The 25,241-nt window shown below is 42.7% G+C and overlaps 2 protein-coding genes across 6 annotated transcripts in view; one reads left to right on the top strand and one right to left on the bottom strand.

The window, feature by feature from the left end:
* Window positions 1-4,696, bottom strand: part of LOC129823984 (vasoactive intestinal polypeptide receptor 2-like) — a 53,167-nt gene extending 48,471 nt beyond the window's left edge. Inside the window, exon 1 of the mRNA XM_055883202.1 lies at window positions 4,608-4,696. The gene's annotated coding sequence lies outside the window, so the exon portion shown is untranslated. The remainder of the gene's footprint in view (window positions 1-4,607) is intronic.
* LOC129823983 (zinc finger MYND domain-containing protein 11-like) lies at window positions 3,371-24,586 on the top strand. Of its 5 annotated transcripts, none has more exons than XM_055883195.1 (17): window positions 3,371-3,554; window positions 7,202-7,337; window positions 8,464-8,623; window positions 9,137-9,160; window positions 13,468-13,491; window positions 13,836-13,997; window positions 14,478-14,555; window positions 14,914-15,006; window positions 18,080-18,167; window positions 18,514-18,569; window positions 18,721-18,798; window positions 18,943-19,061; window positions 19,207-19,471; window positions 19,730-19,834; window positions 19,975-20,250; window positions 21,047-21,232; window positions 21,710-24,586. In XM_055883195.1, exons 2-17 carry the CDS (start codon window positions 7,207-7,209, stop codon window positions 21,830-21,832), a joined length of 1,968 nt encoding a protein of 655 aa, XP_055739170.1. In that variant the 5' UTR covers window positions 3,371-3,554; window positions 7,202-7,206; the 3' UTR covers window positions 21,833-24,586. The 5 variants fall into 5 exon arrangements, with proteins under 5 accessions (XP_055739170.1, XP_055739169.1, XP_055739172.1 ...); XM_055883194.1 differs by having other exon boundaries at window positions 19,727-19,834; XM_055883197.1 differs by lacking the exon at window positions 9,137-9,160 and having other exon boundaries at window positions 19,727-19,834.
* Window positions 24,587-25,241: the final 655 nt, after the last annotated feature.

Here is a 25,241-nt window from a genome sequence, read left to right as displayed (position 1 = left end):
TGGCACAATTGTATAATTGTTCGTGCTGAACAAAACATGATATAGTGCCAGTTTGAGATACTTGGCATAGAAACAATGTTATTTACCATGTTTGTACGTTAAAATTATTATAATAAAAAGTTTGGTTGTTTTTATTTAATAAAGCAATAAGGTTGCTTTGACATTAAACACAATACAGAGGGTTGCAAATTACTCTCATATTACATCAGTCTTCCTTTCCAATTTACATTTCACCCAGAGTTTGGCACTTTTAAACTCATGCAGTTGAAGAAAGGATCTCCTTTAGGGTCATAAACAAAATGTGAGGACATACAGTTCTATTATGTCTCTTCTGGTATTTAAAAGGACATTGTGGCTGTTGTGAACTTACTCTGTTGGCTCTTATTATTTCTCATATCACATCTCAGTTGAAATCAGCAGTTGAAACAATAATAAAGCGTCCTCCCTGCCACTGTTTTGTTAAAAAGCTGAGGGATGGGGTTGGAGAAATGTAACCACTCTCAAATTGATAGACATGTAGTTTTAAGGCTATACAGTGTTTGTTAACATTTACTGTCCTGATCTATGCAACATGAATAGATGGAAATCATTTCCTATATATGATCTACTATCTTGAAATATCGACTTAGTATCCAAGATGTTTGACTTACAGTACCAGTACACATATGGCAAAGGGTGTCTACTTTGAAGAATCTCAAATATAAAATGTATTTAGATTTTTTTAACCCTTTTTTGGTTACTACATGATTCTGTGTTATTCCATAGTTTTGATGTCTTCACTATTATTCTACAATGTAGAAAATAGTCAAAATAAAGAAAAACCCTGGAATGAGTAGGTTTGTTCAAACTTTTGACTGGTACTGTATGTATCTTGAAATGTCGACTTACAATCTCAAAATTCTTAGATACACTAACAAAATATTGAGATTGTTCTATCTGTGGAGATACAGTACTATGAGACATACATTTCCCCAGATGTATAAATATGAAGCATCTGTTTGGCGTTTCCACTCACAACCAAATATGGTAGTGAGAGGAAGCCCTCCTCTTGCTGGCATTGGGAGAAGATGGAACGAGATGGATATTGGCCAACATTCTCCAAATGTTCTCATCGATGATACATTTGATCTCAATACAGTTTTCTGTTCCCAAAACTAGAACTAGTTATGAACAGATGGAACGAGGTTTTATAGATTTTATCCTTTGCAAAAGTTTTTTTTAAATCGCGTTGTTTAGGAGTGCAAAAGAGAATTTTGTTATTGCACACGCGCACTTCACAGAGGAGGCGTTCCCTAACGGAAATATACAGATGTTTGCTAGAACGAGCCAATATGATCTCGCTATCTCGTGCTTGGCTCTGCCCACCTCCATGCCTATGACTCATTTGTTCCCATCGGAAACGGCTGGCTGTGGTGTATCTTGGTTTAGTTATACAAATCTTCGTTATCTCATATTTTGGGGGGTGGCGAGAATAAGCTTCCATAGTTTTTGCATAATATCTTTAATACCATTTGTATGTAATTATTTCCTGATACGTTGCAATGTACACTGCTCAAAAAAATAAAGGGAACACTTAAATAACACAATGTAACTCCAAGTCAATCACACTTCTGTGAAATCAAACTGTCCACTTAGGAAGCAACACTGATTGACAATAAATTTCACATGCTGTTGTGCAAATGGAATAGACAAAAGGTGGAAATTATAGGCAATTAGCAAGACACCCCCCAAAACAGGAGTGATTCTGCAGGTGGTGACCACAGACCACTTCTCAGTTCCTATGCTTCCTGGCTGATGTTTTGGTCACTTTTGAATGCTGGCGGTGCTTTCACTCTAGTGGTAGCATGAGACGGAGTCTACAACCCACACAAGTGGCTCAGGTAGTGCAGTTCATCCAGGATGGCACATCAATGCGAGCTGTGGCAAAAAGGTTTGCTGTGTCTGTCAGCGTAGTGTTCAGAGCATGGAGGCGCTACCAGGAGACAGGCCAGTACAACAGGAGACGTGGAGGAGGCCGTAGGAGGGCAACAACCCAGCAGCAGGACCGCTACCTCCGCCTTTGTGCAAGGAGGAGCAGGAGGTGCACTGCCAGAGCCCTGCAAAATGACCTCCAGCAGGCCACAAATGTGCATGTGTCTGCTCAAACGGTCAGAAACAGACTCAATGAGGGTGGTGAGGGCCCGACGTCCACAGTTGGGGGTTGTGCTTACAGCCCAACACCGTGCAGGACGTTTGGCATTTGCCAGAGAACACCAAGATTGGCAAATTCGCCACTGGCGCCCTGTGCTCTTCAGACGAAAGCAGGTTCACACTGAGCACATGAGCACATGTGACAGAGTCTGGAGACGCCGTGGAGAACGTTCTGCTGCCTGCAACATCCTCCAGCATGACCGGTTTGGCGATGGGTCAGTCATGGTGTGGGGTGGCATTTCTTTGTGGGGCCGCACAGCCCTCCATGTGCTCGCCAGAGGTAGCCTGACTGCCATTAGGTACCGAGATGAGATCCTCAGACCCCTTGTGAGACCATATGCTGATATTTGCACATTTGTGGCCTGCTGGAGGTCATTTTGCAGGGCTCTGGCAGTGCACCTCCTTGCACTAAGGCGGAGGTAGCGGTCCTGCTGCTGGGTTGTTTCCCTCCTACGGCCTCCTCCACGTCTCCTGATGTACTGGCCTGTCTCCTGGTAGCGCCTGCATGCTCTGGACACTACGCTGACAGACACAGTAAACCTTTTTGCCACAGTTCGCATTGATGTGCTATCCTGGGTGAACTGCACTACCTGAGCCACTTGTGTGGGTTGTAGACTCCGTCTCATGCTACCACTAGAGTGAGAGCACCGCCAGCATTCAAAAGTGACCAAAACATCAGCCAGGAAGCATAGGAACTGAGAAGTGGTCTGTGGTCACCACCTGCAGAATCACTCCTGTTTTGGGGGGTGTCTTGCTAATTGCCTATAATTTCCACCTTTTGTCTATTCCATTTACACAACAGCATGTGACATTTATTGTCAATCAGTGTTGCTTCCTAAGTGGACAGTTTGATTTCACAGAAGTGTGATTGACTTGGAGTTACATTGTGTTGTTTAAGTGTTCCCTTTATTTTTTTGAGCAGTGTATAAAGCACTTGCCATTGCTATGTAATCTATTGAGAAGTATTGATAATGTGACATAAAATGTTAATTGGTACCTGTACAATACCTGTACAGGTGGATATTATATATTTCTTTCAACATTTGGCCAGATGCCCGTTCTAATACTAAAAAAAAGTGTACTCTCAAAAATTGCCTCACAAAAATAACAAAAACAAAAGAGGACGTGTCAAATCGTAATTCCACCACTAGAGTTCTCCTGTGTAAAAATCTGTCCTGCTATTTTAATGTTGGCGCTGTGTTTACCTCTCCCCAATCCTGTGCTGTGTGGCCAGGCCAGCTGGACGTAAACCTGACCATAATTCAGACAGTCTAAACTATCCCGGAAATACTAATGTAAAGTATCTTACATTGAATCCTTCGCGGATTTATACAGTGACGTATATTATTAATACTGTAGTGACGGTAAGTTGGACATTTATTTAATATAAAATGTATTACTTAAATTAACATATTACGGTTAGCTAACCGCTAGCTATCTACTGTAGCTGTACCTGTTATGAACATGGCGCGTTCTGAAAACAACGATTCTAACTAACATTCATTTTCTGTAGTTGCTTTGTTACTGTCTAACAACTATATTTTATTTGTCTACGTGGCTAATAAATGCATGTTTGAAAGCTTACGTTAAATAGCTAGGTAGCTCCCACAAAACTGCTTTGCTTTCCAGATCCTACTAACTAACGTTAGCTAGCTTGCTAACAATTATGTTGTCGAACCATCTTTAGGTTGATAGCTTCAGCAGTTTATAACAAACCATGATTATTTAGGTATTTTAACTAACGTTTTGACAAGCTTTCTTTGACACACGCTTTGGAGATTACTCTAACCAAACGTTAACTAGCTAGTTAGCTCCCTAGTACTAGCTAACTATCAAGCTGACAACATTAGCCAGCTAGCGGATTGGGAACTACCAGTTAGCTAGTTTGGTCGTGTGGCCTTGGACGCCTTTGTTGAAATATCCACGGACTGTGTTGAATACCTAATCCGGATATCAGGCCAGGGATTGGTCTGGGGAAGAGAAGGCACATTTACCCGCTGGCCCCAACTACACTATCAATGTGCGAATAGTTGGTCAGATAAAATGAAACCACAGCCACGACAAAGCTCATTAATGCATTCATGTATCCAATAAGATAATCCTTTTTTTTTTTTTTTTTTTTTTTTACATCTTCAAAATAGTATTTATTAACAAAGTTTTAGCTAGCTCATCAGCATTTTCATTCACAGGACCTCTCCTTTAGGATGTCTCTCGCATACTATTATTCATGTTGAGTTTGACACGCGTATTAGTGGATTGATTGTTTGGCTAATTTGCCCATACTATATACACAGTAGATATAATTTATGTCTGCCTCTGTTGAGCACTGATTCAGTGGAATGCATGATTCATAGCTCCATTTGATAAACAAAGGCTCTAAATAATAAAGTTGATCTTATTGCCACTACTAGACCTACCTTGTATGATTTATAAGCTCTGGATTTGATGATGGGAGTGTTGTGCTCCTGGACACCTAGCAGCCTAATTGATTGGGGGGTGTAGAACCTCTGTAGTCATGACATTATGTAGTGTCAGTCCCTAGACGGAGGTGTGTTCAGGTAGCAGCTGTGAGCAGTTGCTGTTACCTCTGGTTGCATCCCAAATGGCACCCTATTCCATATTTAGTGATCTACTTTTAACCAGGGCTTTGGGTTAAAGTAGTGCACTATATGGGGAATATGGTATTATTTGGGACGCTACCTTTGTAAGGTGGCAGCGGATGTAGAGTTGGAGCACAAAGTAGTGCCCTGGCACCAAGGCACAGGTGACTCTTATTAACACCTACTCTGGTTTGCATTGCATGGGATATCACATCGCTCACTGTCACCTCTACTCCTCTCAGTTCTTATTCACCTTCTCTCAGCAGGCTGCAAGTCAGACATTGGAAGAGACATGATATTACAGTGATTTAGAGTCTGTCGTCAATCCTCAGGTTTGCAAGGAAATGTGATTTTCTTTTTGTGAAATTTTTGCCCCAAGATAAGCCTACTGCGGGAGTGGTATAGGCCTGATATTGAACTGTCTTGCTAAGGCGTACGCATTTAATTAAATGTTTAACAGATGCCCCTCTTAATTTAAAAGAAATATATATATTTAAACGTTGGTGTGATTATAGGAAACATAATGTTTTCAAGCTTCCTGTAAAGAGATACTCAACCATTAGGTGGTGGATAAATGAAGACGTCTTCCTAAGGCCGTTTACACCATTGGAAAAAATGGTCAGTTCCGGTCTTAACGGGGTGTCTCTCCCATAGGCACCAATGCGATAGCAGGTTGGTCTGGTCTGCTTAGTTTATTGATTCTATATGAACCATAAAAAATGTGCAAGTGGGATGTCTCGCTTCCTCTTCAACTTCCTCTTGGATTATAGCTGAACTATGCCTCTTTGAGCCTCCAATAGGCTAAAATCTCTTGATTAGGTTGTTAAGTGTTGAACTAAGATTGCTATAGTTTTTTTAACAAGAAGGTCTACATTTTTAGAGAAGTGATTCACTCGCTTAAATCACTTTAAAAAGATATATATATAAACGTAAACTCTATGTATGCTTCACGTACAAGATGACATGATTATTGTAAGCAGTGGATGTGCGGGGCCTTAATTTGTGAAATTTGGCTCACATTTCAATATCACATGCTTTTTAATTTGACTATGACCAATTGAAGCGAAATATGAAGTAGGCTACATGATATCTATTTAGGCTATTTCCTCCTGTCTGGCCCAATGAGGTGCCAAAATGTTCAGTAAACTGGTGTGAACAGTTAGTAAACCGTGCACATAATTTTGTGCTTTGGTCTTTAAATGTTAGTTGAATAATTTTTTTTATGGATTTGCATTCTGTTTGTGAAGTCTGTGGACTAACATTAGCATATGGTTAGCTTGGAACAGAAGTTTTTTTAAATTGACATTTTACATTTCAAAGTAACTTTCAGTGTAAAAAACAAACCGCTGGAGGGCGTCTTTAAGAAGAATAAAGTGTAAAATTCTCTGTATCTTTTGCAATAAATTTTTTTTTTGGGGGGGGGGTATGTTTTTCTTCCACTGAATAGCCTAGAATATGGGTAGGCAACCCTGTTCCTGGAGTGCCGCTAGGCACCACACCTGACCAACTGAGCTAATTGCGGCACTCCAGGACTAGGGTTGCCTACCCCTGGCCTAGAATCTAGATGTTGGCCATTTCTACTACAGCTCCCTAAGCGCTGATTCTTGTTACATTGCAGTGTTTAAGGGAATGATAAACAAAGCCCAATAGAACTAGACTTGGCCATACATAATAGTGTATTTTAGGATTACATTTAGCAGAAACTCTTATCCATAGCTACTTACAGGAGCAATTAGGGTTATGTGCCTTGCTCAAGGGCACAGCAGCAGATTTTTCACCTAGTTGGCTTGGGGTGTCTAACCAGCAAATTCTTGGTTACTGGGCCAACGGTCTTAACCGCTAGGCTACCTGCTGACCATGGGAAGCCCCCTGTGTCACTCGCATGATCATTGGAGCTATGTTGTGTCATGGACAACGGACATCTATTAGGCCAGTCAAAGCGCGTTTCTGGGGTCAGGCCTTTCTGACATGGGAATAGACATAATTTTTGTTGTCTTGATTGGGTTGACCAATCCTGGTCCTGGAAGGCTTTGGAACCTGCATATTCTTGTTGTTTCTTATCCTGAATAAATTCTTATCCTGGCTGTTTAAGCTTGGAAGATGGCTAAAGGTAGCGTGATGGAACCATCCTGATCGCTGCGTTCACCGTTCTGTTTTCGTCAGTGAAATAGAATGGTGAACGCAGCGATCAGGATGGTTCCACCAGGCTAGGCTGGAGGTGTAGTTTACCCATGCTCTCTATAGGTGGTGCGCCTTGATGAGGATTTCTTCACTTGAGCTGAGAGGGGGAAGAAAAACAACTTTCGCTGTTCATTTCCTGATCTGAAATTAATGCATTCCAAGTATGTTCCGCAGTGTTTTTAGAAGTAGCCTAATGGTTTGAAACATTACTTCTCTCCCATTCCTTGCAGGTGTCATGAATAAAGAGATCATGTCGCGTGTGGTGAAGAAGAGGCAGGCGGATCCAAAGGTGGTCCAGTACGTGTGGGCTGCCATTGAGGTCATCCGCAACCAGAAACAAATTGCCAACATGGACAGGATCTCAAAGTAAGTATTCCAGTCATTCTAGTTCTGTTCCAAGATGCTTAGAAAGTGGAGACGTCACAAACGCCCCCAAAAATAGTCTGAAATATTAGTGGAGACACCTTGCCGTTTTGTAGACAAAATGATGAGGTGTGTCCAGTTGTTTACATTTGTGATGCACCTTCTATGCATATTCACTTTCAATACGTATTGAGTTTGGATTGATGGATGAATGGTGGTGGGTCTCAGCCACTCTGCTTTCAGGGTCATGCTTGATCAATAGGTGAAATGGTTTCATCGTTCAATACTTGACATTAAATTCCTTTTGCTTAATGCCATTCAGACCATAAATTATTTCAACCAACCTATATTGCAGCTTCCATTGTAGCACCTATATTAATATTTTATTTATTTAGACTGATTTAGGTCCTATTATATTGTTTTATGATATGTGATTGTCATGTAATATTCTTACAGTCTAATCTAAATTCATTCATGCTGAAACCTATGCCTGATCAGTCCTTATTTTCAGTTAATGGAATAGGAATATGGCTAATTGGGATCCTCTGGCAAACAGAGAGCCTTGGGAGTTGTCCACGAGCAGAATGAATGACACAGAGTGGCTGTTGTCATGGAGATAAAGCGATGAAATTCAATGGCAGGCACTGCTGAACTGTCTTAATGTCTTAAAATACATTTTGTATTTGAATGGATGAGGTGGTGACAGAGAGAGTCCAGGAAAATACAGTTTAATATGAAAATGAAGGCAGTTGGTACAGGAGGGGAGGTTGTGTTATCTCTTTACATTAGATGTGGAAAGGCTTTGTCTGTCTGCAGAACATAAAACGGTTGGCGGCACAGTCATTTGTGGTTTTGTCCCAACTAGTCCATGTAATGGGTTGCACTGTGATGATGTGGTGGTCCCAATGCAGGTAGCAATATTTTTCTGGGGGCTAGGCCCTACTTCAAGATTCAAAATTGGATATCTTTGGCACTCTTGTCTGCTTCTGTTTTGTTCTATTCTCACCCATTTCCTTGTGAATTGCATATTTGGCTGCTCCTTCTGAGGTGAATGGGTTTCTCCTTGGTTGAGTTGTTAGAGAATGCAGGCAGGCAGAGGCAGTGATGTTGGTGTGTTGTGCCTATGCAGGTACCTGAGCCGTGTGTTTGGCATGCACCCCAAGGAGACAGCCAGGCAGCTGAGTCTGGCAGTGAAGGATGGCCTGGTGGTGGAGACTCTCACTGTGGGCTGTAAGGGCACCAAGGCCGGCATTGAGCAGGAGGGCTACTGGCTGCCTGGAGACGAGCAGGTAAGAGAGGGGTTTTACCCTGTAGTGATAACCCAAACCCCAGCAGTCCTTGCTGGTTTCTTCATCATCAACACCTATTTCTCCTATCTCCCTCAGCAACACCTCTATGGTTCAGAAGAAAATGTACTTAGTTCAAGGAATTATCCCCTTTATTCAATGTTTTTACGTATTTTATTTGTAAGGTGTTGTTTGTATATCTGCTATGCTAGACAACTTAATAATACTTCAGTCATTCAGAGGTGCTGTGAACTATAACGCTGAATTCAGCATTGATTATAACGACCTGGTGATTCAAGTCATGCTGCTCCCTTACCAATTTGTATGTGAGGCTGACTCGTTAAAGTCATAGGTATGATGACCATGCACACATTCCTTTAGTACTGTAGCTCTGCTATGCACCAAACACACTGGCCCCACACAGTACAGTCAAATTTGCACTACTCAAAGAGAACTCAATTGACTAGAGCAGCAGGACTTTAAACACTGCTTTCTGGATCACTTGCAATCACACAGGAGCCGAAGGCCGAAGGAAGCAAGGTAAGGATGCATCGTTGTTTTCTAAATTTTTTATCTCAAATTTATTTTACTAACATCATTCCGCTTCAAATCACTTCTGCCACTTCTGCAGCGCAATCTGGGATTTGATGGAATCTTTTTAGAGCTGCATACTCTTTAACATAAAATCAGAGAATAAAAGACTAATTTAATTATCTGTTTAAAAATATGATTTCTAAAGTATTTTCAGTTGTAATGGTTAAACATTTACGTCACAGCCAATAGTTTTAACACAAGAGATGCTGAAAAGCTTCCAGAAAGCCCAGTGTAGCGCTGTGTCTCGGTGGCCCAATTTCTTGCGGAATGGATCAGTCACTTCCTTTAAATATTTGCTCGCTACTTATCTACACATGTAACGTTGCTTTAAAAATAGCGAAAAAAACTAATAAACATTGCCAGGGTTCCACACAGTGAAAGCTGTTGTCTTCATGGCTTTGTTTGACACATACTTCAAAATAATTCTCCAAAGAGAGAGTCTCTGAAGAAAAAGTTTCAGAATCATAGTAGCACATTTCAATGTCCTGTCTTTTGTGTGAAATGACCAGCAATGCCAACATAGCCGCAGGTTTGTAGCAAGCATATATGATGTATGTAGTAGATGTAGTTTTGCTGATGGTGGTAGCAGTAGTAACTCCTCAGGGAGGGGTGTGTACCTTCATTCCTCTGTGTGTTATGATCTCTGTGACTCCAGCATGACTTTGGTTTGATGAACAGGGGGTATGGTGGTGTGTTGTCTATACTATAGCTACATCCCAAATGGACTCATATTCCCTATGTAGTGCACTACTTTTGACCAGGGCCTATGGGGGTCCCTGGTCAAAAGTAGTGCACTATAGAGAATAGGGGGCCTTTGGGATATAGCCTATTTATGCCTGACTGTCCTTAGAAATGTTAGCTGACTGATTTCATAGGTCAGCATCGCTGATGTATTGTGTATCTGAAGAATGGTGACGTAATTACAGTACATTATGAAGTTCTGTTGTCTCAAGTGCCTGGATTCAATCCAACTGTCATGTTTGTGTCCTTGGAAGTGACCAGGGCTTGCATCCCAAATGGCACCCTATTCCCTATATAGTGCACTACTTTTGACCCGGTCCCATAGGGGGATAGGGTGCCATTTTAGACGCAATAAATTTCTTTCCTCCGCAACAGCAGCAGTATTTGTTGATATTCCTCACCATTGATCATAAACTTACATGCTGACCAAACCGGCACCGCGCGTGTGTCTGTGTACGCATGCTGGTTTTGTCTATCCACACCAGATGTGTTCATGATGCGCAGGTTAAAATACCAAAACCAACTATATTCATTTGGGGACAGATCAAAACACAAATGAAACATTCATGACCATTTAGGTAGCTTGCTGTTGCCAGTTAATTTGTCTTGGGAGACTTTGGGTTGTTATTTTAACTGAAATTCATATGGTCCTTTTTTGTTGTTGCTGGATCTTTGTAGAATTTTGACCCATTTTGAGTGTTACAAAATTGTGTGTTTTCTACTCTGATAATTAATCCACAGATGAAAAGGAGAAACCTAGTTTGTTTTTGGTAAATTTTCTTGTTCAGATTTTAGATGGAGGTTGGCAACCAAATTTAAGGTACATTACCGCCACCAACTGGACTGGAGTGTGGACCTCGTTCATACAGTAATGAGTAGATGAGAGTGGTGGAAAAACCAATGAGTAGATGAGAGTGGTGGAACTTGCAGCACGTCAAGCGCCTAAAATAGAACCAAATTCTATTTTAGCGCCTGGTTACGCAGACGCGCCCAAGCAGTTTGGAGGAAATGATTGAATAACATATTTGTGTAAATTTATCTTGCAACACTCGCTCACGCAACATGTCCGGTTTGGTCAGCATGTTAGAGGATCAACCCTTGATTAATACGTTCCAAAGTAAATAGATAATGGACCAAAGTCAGAGTGGATTTAATCCAGGCACGCCCATTATTATTATTATTTAGACTCTTCTTGTTTACGATATTCCATATCCTGAACGGTGCATCTTATCTCTTGTTTGGTCAGTTAATCAGAAAAGAGTGGCAGAATGGCTTGTTGATGGATGTGTTTGAGGTGAAGCTCAGTGGGGAAAGCCAAATAGCACCATTTTCCCTAGTTAAAGCACGACAAGGGCCCATACCACTCTGATCAAAAGTAGTGTACTTTTATATATGGAATAGGGTGCCATTTGGGACACATACAGTGTCTTCATGTCTGGCCTTAGCTAGTAGCTTCATGGTTATGTATTGTGAATGCAGGGAGGGCAGTGTGGCCTGTATTTGTAATAATCTCTACAGCTTTCCTGAGAGGAATGGGTATGTGGTGTGTCTATAGGGAGGTTGGCTCAGCTAGCCTGCTGCAGTGCAGAGTGCTGGTGCCTGCATAATGTCACCCTATTCCCTATATAGTTCACAAATTTTGACCCGGGCCCATAAGGTTCTGGTAAAAAAGTAGTGCACTATGTAAGGAGTAGGGTGCTATTTAAGATGGATCCCTGGGCTGGCTTATGTAATAGATGGACCTGTGCTTCCAGGCACATCTCTGCTCAGCCTGCTTTCTTTCTGCCTGGCGTGTCCCAGCTTGAGACTCTTGACAGTGTTATTGGGGTTGGGAGACAGCATGAGCCAAACTGGGTCGGCCCTACGGGTTCTAGCTAGCACCTCCCCTCACAACCCCTCTGCTTTTGTTGACCATTTTAGACAAAACTCATTCTCCCTCCTAAAAGTTCCCCCTCTGTTGTTTTAGGGAGTCAATTATAACAATTCTACAAAATAGATATAATTGCTTTGGTTAATAATGTCAATAACGTATGATATATGTGTATAAAAAATGATATAACTGTCCCTTGTGTTATTATACATGTGCAACAGCCTTATGTTTTCTTACATGAGGATGTTGGATGTCCTTCACTTGATTTCATCTCTGCAATAACCACCACACTGTAACATCAGGCCAGTATGGTGGGGATATTTAACACTCCAAGTGAGGTAGGCAATGTTACACTGTAGGAAGCATCATCAGACAGTGCTTCCCCATAGGCCTCACCTTTTTGAAGTCACAACCTTTTCATTCAGAATACAATAGGACAGGGACACAGCATGGACAGTGAAGTGCCCTTCTACACTTGACTTGACTGTGCAGTGGGACTGGGCCAGGCGCATCTAGCAGGGCTGAACACCACCAACAGACTAGGTCTCAACTGGAAAGAGACATCCAAAATAGCCCTGGACAGGAAAATATATGGAGGGACCTTGTGGAGGCCTTGGTGGGGTGAGGCCTAAATAAAAACGAATTGCCTCTGGCAGAGCTTGCTTCACATCAGGCCCTCATAGCCCTCTAGGCTGGCAATGGCACTGCTGCCGTTTATGCACTCTCCTTTTGTCCTTTATGACTATTTATGGCGCTGTGTGTTAGTTTGGGCTCCTCTCTGCTCCCCTGTGATGGAGTGCTCTCCAGCTCACTGGGTTTAAACAGAGCATGTGCAACAGAGGCTGGATAGAGTTGGAGGGAAGGACACTAGGATTCTGCACTGATGGAGTGTAGTAGGTTAGGTTGTCCTGAGTTAACCACCTCAACTAGGATGTTTTTATTCCTTCATCTGAAAGAATGGGTTTTGTGGGAAGGTGTAGGCTAGTTGTTGACATTTTGCAATAAAAAGTCCTTATTCACTTCCTTTACCACTCCAGACTATGAGGAGGTTGTTGGTTTGAATCCCAGGCAGGCAGATGTTTTCTAGCTCTATGCGTCTTAGTGAAACCTGTAACAAGACTATAGTAAATCATGAGTAATGCTTTGAGCAGCAGGTTCAGGTTGGCAGGAATTTCCCCCACCCTTCCCTAGCTTCCATCAACTTTTCATGCATGCACGACCACATCAGGGTTTAATATGAACTTTGGTTACTTCCTAAATGGCACCCTATTCCCTTTATAGTGCACTACTTTAGACCACAGCCCACCAGGGCTCTTGTCAAAAGTTGGGCACTATATAGGGAATAGGGTGCCATTTGGGATGCACTCTTCACCTAGCCTCAGAACACAGAGGGGGAACTTTAGTTGATGTGAAATATCACAGATATGTGTGCTAATAATTACATTCCAGTAAGCAATCGTTTCCGCAATGGTCACACATTAGCCTTAGGCCTGTATACTCTCATCCTTCCTTCCAAAGAGGTTTATTTAAGAGATTGCCCTTTAAATAATTGGATTGCACGGGGGTTATGCTACACAATCCACTGTACACACACTGTTTATTTGCTAGTTAATTAATCAATGATGGGGGTGTTTAATTGCAGACGGAGAGCGAGCCACAGGAGGAGGTCAGTCAGAATTCACTAACTAAACATTCAATAACTGTTGTTGTCAGATAATGTTTGTATAGGCTACCAGTAAAAACTTGATTGTGATTTTGAAAAGTTTTTATTTAACATTTATTTATACAGGAAGTCCAATTGAGGTCAGAAGACCTCTTTTCCAAGGGCGACCTGGATATAAGATAAATATGCATAGATCAAAGAACTATGATGTGATGTGTGTTGTGGAACAGCTGGTGAAGTGGGTCCAGGAGTGGCCCCCTGGCTGGGGGTGTAGACTAGTCTCCAGCAGCCCAGCCGTCAGGTCGGTGCGGAGGGGGGCACCGATCACTGTGCTCCGTATGTTTCAGGAATGGGAGGCAGAGAGCCACGACTGGTATTGCTTCGAGTGCCACCTGCCCGGAGACGTGCTGGTGTGTGACAACTGCTTCCGTGTCTATCACCTCAAATGCCTGTCTGACGAGTACAAGCCCCGGGACAGCGGATCCAACTGGCAGTGTGTGGTGTGCAGGGTAGGTACTCCATGTTAGGCTAGACAGCACCAGCAGACCATGTCTGGGTGTAAGCCAGACATATAGTACCTTTTATCAAATTACTCAAATGTATTATCTAGGCCCATAATTGATCATGCTGTTTTTCACTTATTAGATAAATATTATTATTTTCATGGGACCAGTACCATCCCTGTGTCTTGTCTCCTGTCTTGTCTTGTCTGCTCTGTCTCCTGTCTTGTCTGCTCTGTCTCCTATCTTGTCCGCTCTGTCTCCTGTCTTGTCTGCTCTCGCTCTCTCTTCTCTCTCTCCACTGTGCTGCAGGTGGTCTATTTAATCCTTTTATTGTTGGGATAATTTATGATATGCAATATACTGTACACAGTCAGCTCTCATCAGTTATAACCACTGCTGGTTTGAATAGAGCGCTGGATGGGTTACAGCATCATGCTGAGCTCTCTCTTGCTCTCTCTGTCTTTTGCTCTCTCTCTCATTCTGCAGGGTAGTAAAAAGAAGAACCTGAACAAGCAGGAGATGTGCAAATACCTGCGTTTTATCATTCAGCGCATGAAAGAGAGGGTGAGTGTTCCATGGAACAGCTAGTTTTGTGTTCAGCGTAGGTATGTAGGGCCAGGCTGTGGCACTGGTTCCATCCCAAATGGCACCATATTCCCTGTATTATGCACTACTTTTGACCAGCCTTCCCATAGGTCTCTGGTCAAAAGTAGTGCACTATGTAGGGTATAGAGTGCCATTTGGGACTTACACACCATATTGAATCAGAGCACTGCCATGTTTTATATCACTTTATATCACTCAAGGCCAGTATAATCTTCAACCACAATGGCCTGGGTTGACTCCAGCCCCCCGCCTCTTCCTCCTCCTTTTCGTCCATAAAAGTGATATTAAATCTTTTTTTGGGGGGGGGGGCTTGCAGGCCGTGGACTTGAACAAGAAAGGCAAAGACACTAGACACCCGATGTACAGAAGGCTCATCCACACCGCGCTGGACGTCACCAACATTCAGGAGGTAACTAAGTGGCCTTAATACACTGCTGAACACAGGGTTTCACACTGTGGATCTGTCCCAAATGGTACCATATTCCCTGTGTAGTGCACTTCTTTTGACCAGAGTCATTTGGGAGGCATTGCGGATTTCACACTATTATTTAGTTATGGAAGACCGAGCCAAGACCGAGACTAAAAAACAGCTTCTATCACCAGGCCATCAGACTGTTGAACAGCCATCACTAGCCGCCTACCAAGTGACGCAGAAACTCACTCACACAAAGCACACACACAAGCTATCAATAACATGCATACCTCACTCACAAACACGCACTCGCGCACACACACAGCCGACGCTGCTGTCCCATGTTATAGAGGAATTATACCACTGGACACTTCCCGTTTCACACTATTTAAATCCTGTATTCTCCACATGGTTCATTCTAACATTTCTACTACTGTACATTGGATTTTAGTTACACTGTTTATGCACACTGCATTTGTATGTTTATGCTGGATTCTTGACAGCTCACTCTCATATATTTACTGCTGTACATATCATTCCTAGTATATCTAGTGTAATTGAATCGGTGTATAAATTGCATTTTGATTAGTTTTACACTGCTATTTGGGTTGTTAATTAGATTCGTTACGATGTTTCTTGAGTGACATTTTAAAAATGTTTAATTATTTGTGTGCTTGATTTGACATTTTTACTGCATTGTTAGGAGCTAGTAACATAAGCATTTCACTGCACCCGCTATAACATCTACCTAACTGTATATGCGACCAATAAACTTTGATTTGAATTCCCTGCCCTTTGAACCTTTCATGATATATTGTATACTGTTGAATCCTTTAGTTTATCCAATGTCGAATGTAGGTTACTGTCCGAAAAAAACAATGTCCACTGACGTCTTCTGCCATCCGATCTTCCTCATGTTGTTCATAATGTAGTAAGGATCCCATAGTTGTCTCAAATGGCACCCTATTCCTTCATAGTGCACTATTTTTGACCAGGTCAAAAGTAGTGCACTACAGTGCATTCGGAAAGTATTCATACCCCATGGCTTTTTCCACATTTTGTTACATTACAGCCTAATTCTAAAATGGATTAAATAGTTTTCCCCCTCATCAATCTACACACAATAACCCATAATGACATAGCAAAAAATGTTTTTTTAGAAATGTTTGCACATAGAATGGAAATATCACACTTACATAACTATTCAGACCCTTTACTCAGTATTTTGTTGATGTACCGTTGTTGGCGATTACAGCCTCGAGTCTTCTTGGGTATAATGTTAAAAGCTTGGCACACCTGTATTTGGGGAGTTTCTCCCATTCTTCTCTGCAGAGCTTCTCAAGCTCTGTCAGGTTGGATGGGGAGCGTCGCTGTACAGCTTTTTTCAGGTCTCCAGAGTTGTTCGATTGGGTTCTGGTTGGGCCACTCAAGGACATTCAAAGAATTGTCCCGAGGCCACTCCTGTGTTGTCTTGGCTGTGTGCTTAGGGTCGTTGTCCTGTTGGTCCTGAGCGCTCTGGAGCAGGTTTTCATTAAGGATCTCTCTGTACTTTGGTCCGTTCATCTTTCCCTCAATCCTGACTAGTCTCCCAGTCCCTGCAGCTGAAAAACATCCCCACAGCATGATGCTGCCACCACCATGCTTCACCGTAGGGATGGTATTGGCCAGGTAATGAGTGGTGCCTGATTTCCTCCAGATGTGACGCTTGGCATTCAGGACAAAGAGTTCAATCTTGGTTTCATCAGATCAGAGAATCTTGTTTCTCGTGGTCTGAGAGTCCTTTAGGTGCCTTTTGGCAAACTCCAAGTGGGCTGTCATGTGCCTTTTACTGAGGATTGGCTTCCATCTGGCCACTCTACCATAAAGGCCTGATTGGTGGAGTGCTGCAGAGATGGTTGTCCTGGGAGGGGAACAGAGGAACTCTGGAGCTCCATCGGGTTCTTGGTCACGTCCCTGACCAAGGCCTTTCTCCGATTGCTCCATTTGGCCGGGTGGCCAGCTCTAGGAAGAGTCATGGGGATTCCAAACTTCTTCCATTTAAGAATGATGGAGGACACTGTGTTCTTGGGGACCTTAATGCTGCAGACATTTTTTGGTACCCTTCCACAGATCTGTGCTTCGGAGCTCTACGGACAATTCCTTCGACCTCATTGCTTGGTTTTTGCTCTAACATGCACTGTCAACTGTGGGACCTTGTATAGACAGGTGTGTGCCTTTCCAAATCATGTCCAATCAATTGAATTTACCACAAGTGGACTCCAATCAAGCTGTACAAACATCTCAAGGGTGATCAATGGAAACAGGATGCAACCGAGCTCAATTTCAAGTCTCATAGCAAAGGGTCTGAATAATTGTGTAAATAAGGTACCGGTACATTTGTGTAAATTTCTAAATACCTGTTTTCACTTTGTCATTGTGTGTAGATTGATGAGGAAAACATGTAGTAATTGAATCCATTTTAGAAAAAGGCTGTCACGTAACAAAATTTGGAAAAATTTAAGAGGTCTGAATACTTTCCGAATGCACTGTATATAGGGAATAGGGTGCTATTTGGGACTCGGGCCCCCCATGTTGTTTAGTAAGGGTCTGTGTAAGGGCATGTCAGATGTAGCCCCAGTATAAAGCTGTGATTGTGTAGCCGAGGCTACAGGCTATCAGATTGCCTCTCCTCACAGCGAGGGGGTCAGTGAGGTCTCCTCTGCACTGTGATCACTGGTGCATTCCGCCGGCCAAGCCCTGCCTGCCAAATAGGCTGGAAAACAGCAGAGCACTCCCTGCCACTGGCCAGGGATGTATTGATTAGTGCACAATGTATCAAAACGTTTTGCAACAAAACAAAAAATAGTGTTTCTTATTGGAGATGTTTAGTTCCTCCATGTTTCACTCCTTTTGGTGTCTAGTGAATACGATCTAGGCCTCTGGAAAACAGCACTTGGGTCTGCCCTGGATGTGTGGTGCACTGCCCTCCTCTGATCTCTTATGGTACTGCAACCACACCACAGCCGCCTCTGCCCTGCCCAGTGTGAATAGGCCTCTTTGTGCTCTCTCTCTCGCTCTCTCTCTTTTGCAGAACCTCACCGAGGGGAAATACAAGAGCTTCGACGAGTTCAAGGCAGATGCCCAGCTGATCGTGCACAATACCGCCATTTTGTTTGGAGGTGGGGGGGCATTCACAACCACTCTGTTATCATGGCTGCATCCCAAATTGCACCCTGTTCTCTTTATAGTGGACCATAGGGCTCTGGTCAAAAGTAGGGAATAAGGTGCCATTTGGGACATATCCATGAAGAGCATATTGCTATCAGATTTCTCTCCTATTATTAATTGCAGCTGTAACATAAGACTGTATAGTTGTTGCAGAAATGTAATTTTAGTAGGACCAGGTCTGTTATTGGACAACCAAGGCTCTCTTCATGTAGTTGAAATGCTGTTCTTGTGATGGCATTTTCAATAGAACAAAGTCTTTTTAAATGTACTTGTTAACAAAACCTGTTTTTGCTGCAGTGCATAGTGACCAGGCTGAAATAGCACGGTTGCTCTACAGTGACACATGCCATGAGGTAAACAGTAAAAAAAAAAAATCCGCACTAGATATCATTTTCAGCACACAATGACATTTGTATTGCAGTATTCTAGGTGGTTGTGTCTGAGTGGCACGGAAGCTGTTATTGCTCTCTATTCTCTTAATTTAATCTCTCTCTCTCTCCCCAGTTAAACGAGTTAATGCTATGTAAGAACTGTTTCTACCTGTCCAACGCTCGACCTGACAACTGGTTCTGCTACCCCTGTGTGAGTATGAAACTGTATTGGCTTCAATGCCCCTGTGGATTTGATTGTTGAAGCACCACTATAGCCCCAATAGAATTGCCCTGAGGGGATAAAGAAAGTTGATTGAATTGTATGTATTATCTTTGCTTGTGCTTGTTGTTGCAGACTCCTAATCACGAGGTGGTGTGGGCTAAGATGAAGGGCTTTGGCTACTGGCCAGCCAAGATCCTGCAGAGAGAGGACAATCAGGTGGACGTCCGCTTCTTTGGCCACCAACACCAGAGGTCATTCATCACACTGGGCACTGAGCTGTATACAGAAACACAGTCGATCATCTTGCGCTTCTTATCCAGAATCTCTAGTTGTAATATCCCCATGGAGCTATGAGGGAGGCCCTGGCTGCTCTGACCCTTGTCTCCTCGTCTCCAGAGCGTGGATCCCGGCAGACAACATCCAGGACATCAAGGTTTCGGTGCAACAGCTGCAGGTGAAGCGCAGCGCGGGCTGGAAGAAGGCCTGTGATGAGCTGGAGCTATCCCAGCGTTTCCAGAGGGAGGGCCGCTTCTGGAAGACCAAGATGGTGGAGAGGCTGGAGGAGAGGACAGGAGACGGAGAGGAGAGGCTGACAGAGAGGCCGGAGGAGGCCGAGTCCTCCATCTCCTCCACCAGCAACACCAACGAGCAGGTCAAACATGTACGTATGCTGCGCTGCATTTGCCCCTCTCTCTCTCACACTCACACACACATTGCGGTTTGCATATAGGCCCACAGCTCACTAACGGCTACTCTGGTATGTATGTTTAGCAGCGCCACCTAGTGGCTGATTGATATTACAGGGCCTGTATTTTAATGGCTCTAGCTCTGATCGTTGCCGTAGTGACAGAAACAGTGTATCTAACAGAGGTGTTAGAAATCTGTTAGATACTGCAGTTCTGTAATTTCTCCACAGCAGAAAGCAGACAGACAGGCAGACCGAGACCGACAGACAGACAGTCAGGAGCCTAAAGCAAAGAAGAGCCGTCGCGGTCAAGCTCCGGATCCCAAAGAGGAAGTCAATGTAAGTATCCTTACACACTGCTGTTGTATGGTCACCTCAGCCATTGTATTGCTATAGTGTGGGTTTTATTGTGTTTGTTTTAATGTGTGTGTGTCCATTTCTCTATCTCTCACCCCATCTCCGTCCCCTCTCTCCCCCAGGACCCGGAGCCTGAGATAGAGGCTGTGAGCAGCAGCCAGGAGATCCCCGTGACGACTCCTCACCAGCCAGAGAAGCTGTCTGTCTCCACGCAGACCAAGAAGGCCTCAGCTGCCTCGCCACGCTGCCTGCACCGCAGCACCCAGACCACCTCTGACGGAGCCTGCCAGAACATGTGCCACGAGAAGTACACCAAGATCTTCAACGACGTCAAGGACATGATGAAGGCCGACAACAAGAGGGAGACTGAGCGTGTGGTTCGAGAGGCCCTGGAGAAGGTGAGGGACTGGGGGATTGAGACCGACGGGGGTTTTGAGAGGCCCTGGAGAAGGTGAGGGACTGGGGGATTGAGACCGACGGGGGGTTTGAGAGGCCCTGGAGAAGGTGAGGGACTGGGGGATTGAGACCGACGGGGGGTTTGAGAGGCCCTGGAGAAGGTGAGGGACTGGGGGATTGAGACCGACGGGGGGTTTGAGAGGCCCTGGAGAAGGTGAGGGACTGGGGGATTGAGACCGACGGGGGGTTTGAGAGGCCCTGGAGAAGGTGAGGGACTGGGGGATTGAGACCGACGGGGGGTTTGAGAGGCCCTGGAGAAGGTGAGGGACTGGGGGATTGAGACCGACGGGGGGTTTGAGAGGCCCTGGAGAAGGTGAGGGACTGGGGGATTGAGACCGACGGGGGGTTTGAGAGGCCCTGGAGAAGGTGAGGGACTGGGGGATTGAGACCGACGGGGGGTTTGAGAGGCCCTGGAGAAGGTGAGGGACTGGGGGATTGAGACCGACGGGGGGTTTGAGAGGCCCTGGAGAAGGTGAGGGACTGGGGGATTGAGACGTGGGGTCTGAGTGAAGCTGGGGTTGTACCAGGAGTGGCGAGGGAACCTGGAGACTGACACCTAGAAAAGCTTTTATTGAATTATTCTTCAAGAAACGAAACCAGCTAAAACATGAGTATACGACATGTATCAAGGTTTTAACCTGCACTAAAATGACAGTAATAACCTCTGATCCAACCCCCCTACAGTAAGTTCAGAATATGCTCCTGAGCTGAGGGTCATTCTCTGTGGTGTGTCTCCAGTTGCGTTCTGAGATGGAGGAAGAGAAGAGGCAGGCGGTCAGCAAGGCGGTGTCGGGGGCCCAGGCTGAGATGGAAAGAAAGTGTAAGATGGTGAAGGAGAAGTGTAAGGAGGAACTGGTGGAGGAGGTGAAGAAGATGGTGGCCCAGCACAAACAGCTACTCTCCACCACCAAGAAGAAGCAGTGGGTGAGTGAGACCTTTCTCTTTCCCTCGTTCTCTACCACACACAGCTCAGTCTGTTAAAACCAGTGTCTCACTCATTGAGACCTAATGGGCTAAATCCATAATATATTTGGACATGCAAAGTTTTTACATTGTGTTAGCTACATTCAGGGCAGGGCAAAGGACACCACTATCTAGCTAAGATTTGCCCCACACCCCACTACCAAACTAAGCACATCCTTGACCTTTTCGGATTCTTAACTCCATAACCACAAGTACATAATTAGAGCAGTACTAAACATAGTAAAATATAATGTATCAATTGAATATGACAATGACTGAACAACAGCAAGTTAGTTATTGTAATATTTGCATTCACAAACTCTCATGGTAATTTAAAAAAAATCAAAACCTAAGGAGGTACTATGTCAGTTCTGAGTCTGACTGTGTGTGTGTGTGTGTGTGTGTGTGTGTGTGTGTGTGTGTGTGTGGATTGTCCAGTGTTATAACTGTGAGGAGGAAGCCATGTACCACTGCTGCTGGAACACCTCCTACTGCTCCATCAAGTGTCAACAGGAGCACTGGCACGCTGACCACAAACGCACCTGCCGTAGGAAGAGATGAACAACCGCGCCCCCTATCCTAGCTCGCCTTCCCATTGGCTCGCCCCACTGTCACTCACCCAACCACACCCCTACCTGCCTTCCTGAACACTTTGTGGACCAAATCTTTGCGCAACGTCTGAAAATATGGTCTCTTCATTTTATTTCATTACATTATTATTTAATATACCCAGTGTATTGATTTGCTTAGTTTTTTTCCGAATCAAGACCATGACTCGAATGCATAGCATGGTATGATTTTTTTTTATTGTGCTAATTTGACCTATGTTGGAGAATGTGTTATTTAAGTTTGTAATAACCAATGAGCATTAACTGAATACATTTTATTACCTGAATTTTTTAATCACTTTTCTTACTGTAAATGTTTAACAATTAATATTACAGTTTTAAACCGTAAGTACTATTGCAATGTTGAATAAGCTCTGCTTTCATACAGAAAATATTTAAAAAATGCTATAAAAAAAACATGAGGACAAGAAACTGCAAAACGGTAAATGTAGATGACCCATGAACATTTAGCGTGATTTTATCACGAACATAGTATGGTGAACAGCACCTTTTTATTGTTTTTACATGCATCTATCATCTTCAAGTCACTTAAAACATCATTGGGAACAGGGTTATGAAGTCGGCTATAAAGAAGCTGACAAAAATCTTCCGTTTGTTATTATGCACATTTTGGGTTGACTTTTTGAATACATTGTAATTTTTATGAATCAAAGAAAAAGTAAAACATTTCTTGGGGGAATATAAAGCAATCTTTACTGAGCTGGATCTTAGAGAGGTTCCTTCCTAATTTGACAGTTTGCACATTTAATTTCTTTTCATAACCCAAATGCTTGTAATATTGCCAAAAACAACATTTGTTGAACCTTATCTTAACAGAGAAACTATGTTGAGTGCTGTTTTTTCCCCCCTCGTTAGATTTTTTTGGTTGGCATCAGCGTCATGGTTATTGTGATGTTCACTGTAAGTACGCTTTTAGAATACTCAGTGACTAGTTATGAGACTTTTCACTGCATATGCTGTAGTTGGTGGTTAGTTTCTGTTTTTTCAACACCATCCTCATATTCTGATTAAAGAGATGTGCATGTTTGATAGTTTCACATTTTTATTACTAGAAAAAAAGCTTGCAGAGTATTTTGGTTTCCCATAGACAATGAATACGGATGGACCAATATAAAATATATGCAAATATGAATGATCAGGCTTATCTTTTAGTCATTTTTATTTTCCTCTTACTGGAGTCTGAATGGTGTGCAATGTTATTATCCTTTTCTTGACTTGTCTTGGATCATTTATTAAAGGGTAATGTAATTGCCAATTTTATTTAGAACAGAAGTACTAACCAAGAGGCTACTTGGGAAGTCAGACAATATTGGAAGTCCATGTGACTGTTTCCTTAGTTATGAAGAGCCGACTGAACAGAGGAAATGTCATCACCTGCATTCATTCATTTTATTGCCTAGTTTTGGACACTCGGTTTTCAATGATGGCAACTCTCTTTTCCGTTAGCTCTGACAAGTGCATCACTTTTCAGAACTAACACAATTATTTGTATTAGTTAGAACAATATGATTTATTTTTCTTTTTTTCAATTTATTTTTATTTTTCCTTAACCATATTCTATGTTTTGTCATTTTTCAATCAGAGAAGCAGTGTAATGTTTAGAAGTAATTACCAAACTGCTTGATTTGGGACATGTTTTAATTATGTTCTCAGTTTAACCCTGATGCACTCCCTCAGGAGACCATGAACAGAATCACGCATGCCCAGCACGAATGCCACAATCTCTTTCTCTCAATCTCTCATGGCGTTCTTAACAAAATCATATTCTGTTTGTCATGGTTGCACTACATGTAAATAAACTTGTTCTCTTACACCATGTAATTCTCATGAGATTATAAACTACATACACACTGATGGTACAGTCTAATGGAAGTTATTTACATGGCTGAGGTTTGCAACTCTAGTTCCCCACTGGCGCGCTGCCCTCTAAGTGTAAGGCTAAGAGAGAGGACTAATGTAATTGGGAAATTAAGCTATTTATAAACATGTTAAGTTGAAAACCAGCAGAACCCTGCAGTTGTCCCCTCACATATGGCCAACTGTCTATCTATTACTGCAGTGACGGACTGTCCAGACCTCAACCACTGCTCTTAAAAACATACACGTTTGGTCTTCATTCTTACAAACACTTCTTTGTCTGCACTTTGGAAAGTGTTACATAGCGGGTTAAATCTAATTTGTGAATTTTATCGGCTTACTTCTACTACAGTATGTATTTTATATTTGTCCATCCCTGTATGATGATCATTTGTGATATTTTCCCTATGTGGAAATATTTTGATGTCATTCCAATTTGTGTAAAGTATTTCTGGTAACTTGCATGAGTAAGATGTGTGTATTACAGTCCTTTTTTCATGTTAAAAGACAGTTGCACTTCCTGAAAATGATGCAATATGACAATGATATTTCCTTTTCCTCTGAAATTGCAGTCTAGCAAATTTTCTCACCATTTAATTGATTAAACACTAACTTTTTTGGTGAGGAAAAGTAAAGTTTACTGTCTCACCCATGACTACATCTATAAGATTCTTTGACCTGGTCAACTTTTTCCCTGTCCATATGCACACTATTAATAGTGGCTTAACATTTTTTTATACTCCCGGCATTTTGTTTTACGCTTTAGCTAGCAATATGTATATACATATATTCTATGTGCTAACATGGAGAAATAAATGTATCAACAAGTTCATGTAGTTCGAGTATTCGTTTTGATGTCCATCGGGGGATAACTCGGTAACTATGGGCCCCGGTCAAAAGTAATGCATTTTGGGACTCAGACAATATACTCAATGAAACCTTGAAAAGGTTTGAATGTTTACAGGGTAAGACATACTTTTTTTTTTTTTTGGAACTAAGAAAGTACTTTTTTTGATCAGTAGAACAATGTTCACTGTGCAATAAAAATAAACTCAATTTCAGATCTTTTCAAACATACTTTCTCATATTGTTGGCCTTACCATTGAACAGGATTCAATCCGATCAGTGGTAGATCCCCGTAAAGGCGCCTTTGATATTTTAAATTAGATTGAGCCAACATACAGTGGCTTGCGTAAGTATTCTATTTTGTTGCCTTACAACCTGGAATTAAAATAGATTTTTGGGGGGGGTTGTATCATTTGATTTACACAACATTCCTACCACTTTGAAGATGCAAAATATTTTTTATTGTGAAACACAAAATCGGAACTTGAGCATGCATAACTATTCACCCCACCAAAGTCAATAATTTGTAGAGCCATCTTTTGCAGCAATTACAGCTGCAAGTCTCTTGGGGTATGTCTCTATAAGCTTGACACATCTAGCCACTGGGATTTTTGCCCATTCTTCAAGGCAAAACTGCT

The sequence above is a fragment of the Salvelinus fontinalis genome, chromosome 26, assembly GCF_029448725.1.
Source record: "Salvelinus fontinalis isolate EN_2023a chromosome 26, ASM2944872v1, whole genome shotgun sequence".
In the NCBI taxonomy this organism is placed as follows: Eukaryota; Metazoa; Chordata; class Actinopteri; order Salmoniformes; family Salmonidae; genus Salvelinus; species Salvelinus fontinalis.
Note: the sequence above shows the minus strand (reverse complement) of the source record. Positions and strands in the feature narration are given on the sequence as shown.